General features: G+C 52.4%; 1 protein-coding gene across 1 annotated transcript, besides 1 other annotated feature; it reads left to right on the top strand.

Moving 5' to 3' along the window:
* Positions 1–288: 288 nt before the first annotated feature.
* Positions 289–2,409, top strand: Tco025E_02037 (putative eukaryotic release factor 3; the record flags this gene model as incomplete). The annotated part of the gene is made up of 1 exon (XM_029368973.1): positions 289–2,409. One exon carries the CDS (start codon positions 289–291, stop codon positions 2,407–2,409), a length of 2,121 nt encoding a protein of 706 aa, XP_029230862.1.
* Positions 2,410–2,512: 103 nt separating this feature from the next.
* Positions 2,513–2,548: a sequence feature (A-rich).
* Between the last annotated feature and the right edge of the window lie 63 nt (positions 2,549–2,611).

The raw sequence follows: 2,611 nt of genomic DNA, 5'->3' as shown, positions 1-2,611 counted from the left end.
CCGAAAGAAGAGAAAACGAAAAAAAAGACGAAAACAAAAACGAAGGAGATGCCATGGCAAGGGTGAAAGCCAAACAATTGGCAACGACACTAGGTAGTAGCAATAACAAAGATAAATGTTTGCTTCGAGCTGCGGCTGCACTGCATGGAAGTTGCGCTTTCGCTTATTCTTTTCCTTTACTACGTGTATGCATTCTGTTTACTGTGGCTTTTCATTTTTTATTCTGCGTCCTTTTTTTTTTCTGCTCTCCCCCCTCAGCAAGCGCATTGCAGAAGATTAAGAAGGGTAATGTCTGGCTGGGCACAACCAGGTGGGTTTAACCCCAACGCGAATGCTTACAACCCACAGGGTCAACAGAGCTTTTACCCTCCACAGCAGCAGCAGCAGCAGCAGCAACAGCCCCAACGCGGAGGCTATGGCGGCTACTCTGGTGGCTACTACCCCCCACAGCAGCAGCAACAACAACCCCAAGGAGGCGGCTACGGTGGTTATGCTGGTGGCTACTACCCCCCACAGCAGCAGCAACAACAACCCCAAGGAGGCGGCTACGGTGGTTATGCTGGTGGCTTTTGCCCTCCACAGCAGCAGCAGCAGCAGCAGCGACAACAACAGCCCCGACGCGGAGGCTATGGCGGCTACTCTGGTGGCTACTATCCTCCACAGCAGCAGCAACAGCCTCAAGGTGAATACTATGGTGGTAATGCCTCTCCTACCCCCGTGGATAATATTGCGAGCACGGCTTCACCGAGGCCACAGGAAAAGCCAAAGGCCTCTGCACTGGATTCGGGAAAACTCTCGCTTGGCGGCTGCACCACGGAGCCTGTGGTAATGCCCAAAAAAGGGAAGGCTGGCACGCTATCCCTTGGAAAGAAAAAGACGGAGGAGGCTAAGCAGAAGAATGAGGACGCCAAGGCTGATGAGGAGAGAAAGGAGGGAGCCTCTGCCGCGGCGAAAACGTCGGACGATAAAAAGGAGGGCGTCTCCTCGACCTCTAAAATGACTCCAGAGGAGCTTCGCGAATACGTGAAGAAGGAGATAGCAAAACAGCGTGAAAGTAACAAGAAGGAATTTGTGCGCGACCCACGTCCGCACTTTAACATTGTATTCTGCGGGCACGTGGACGCCGGCAAGTCCACCATCTCCGGCCATCTGCTAATGGAGAAGGGTTTGGTGGATCAGCGCGAGATGGACAAGCTGCGCCGGGAAGCCGAGGTATACCACCGTGAGGGTTGGGAGTACGCCTACGTTATGGATGTCTCTGAGGAGGAGCGGTCAAAAGGTATCACCCGTGAGACGGGTGCTGCCTACATTGAGACAGAAAAACGTCGTGTGACGATTCTCGACGCCCCCGGCCACAAGGCTTTTGTTCCATCCATGATTGGTGGAGCGACCCAGGCGGACATTTGCGTGCTTGTCATTTCCAGCCGTAAGGGTGAATTTGAGACGGGATTTGAGAAGGGCGGTCAGACACGGGAGCATGCGATGCTGGTGCGCACATGTGGTGTGAAGCAGATGATCTGCGTCATCAACAAGATGGATGAGTCCGGCTGGGACAAGGGTCGCTATGACGAGATTGTCGGAAAACTGAAACCCTTCCTTCGACAAAACGGCTACGATGAGGAAAAGGGGAAGAATCTTTGCTTTATTCCTATCGCCGGCCTTTCGGGAGAAAACCTTATCCACCACTCCGCAGACGACGTCTGCCCATGGTATAAGGGGCCTACAATGATGGACTTCATTGATAATCTCGTGCTGCCAGAGACGAAAAGTGAGCATGATGTGCTTTGCATCCCCTTAGTCGGTTCCTATAAAGACGATGGACGTGTATACATTTATGGAAAGGTCGAGTCCGGTTCCATCGCGGTGGGCGAAAGAATTCAAATTCTCCCCACCAAATTGGAGGCATTTGTCGAGGGCATCTCCATTGAATCGACAGAGTTTGAGAAGTGTTATCCTGGCGACAACGTACACCTGCGGATGCGTGGCCTGGACGAGGGCGACATTCACGCAGGCTATGTGGCGACGTCCATCCCAACCTCGCTTCGTGCTACGGAGTACTTTCAGGCGCGAGTGGTGATTCTAGACGTTAAGAATATCATTTGCGCCGGCTCACGTGTCATGCTACATGCGCATGCCGCCCAAGAGGAGGCCTCCTTCCACAAGCTGCTGGCAAAGGTTGACAAAAAGACCGGCGAGCTGCTGGAAAAGGAGCCTACCCACGCAAAGGCTGGTGATGTGGTGATTGCACGTATGGAGCTGGAACGTTCTGTGGTATTAGCGCCTCACAAGGAGTTTGACAAAATGGGACGATTTATGCTGCGCGAGGACGGAAAAACTATTGCTATTGGCCTCGTCATGAAACTCTACGAATCGACCAAGGAGTCACTCGCCAAGTCCGGCAAGTCTTAAAAGGAAAGAGAAAATCTGAGTGCTGGGAGGCGGGTGGCGGACGATGAGCGTTGGGGGGCGGCACTGTGGTATTGTTTCGGACCCGCCTTCCTTCTCCCCGGTATTTTTTTTTCTTTTCTTTTATTGTTATTTTCTTGTCGACTGTGCTACCAGATAAGAATTTTTTTCTCTTTTTGTGGGTTTGGCTTTTTCTCACGGGTTG

This window comes from Trypanosoma conorhini, assembly GCF_003719485.1.
Source record: "Trypanosoma conorhini strain 025E chromosome Unknown Tco_14.4_contig_00075, whole genome shotgun sequence".
Classification (NCBI taxonomy): Eukaryota; Euglenozoa; class Kinetoplastea; order Trypanosomatida; family Trypanosomatidae; genus Trypanosoma; species Trypanosoma conorhini.
The sequence above is the reverse complement of the archived record's forward strand: the minus strand, read 5'-3'. Positions and strand labels throughout refer to the sequence as shown.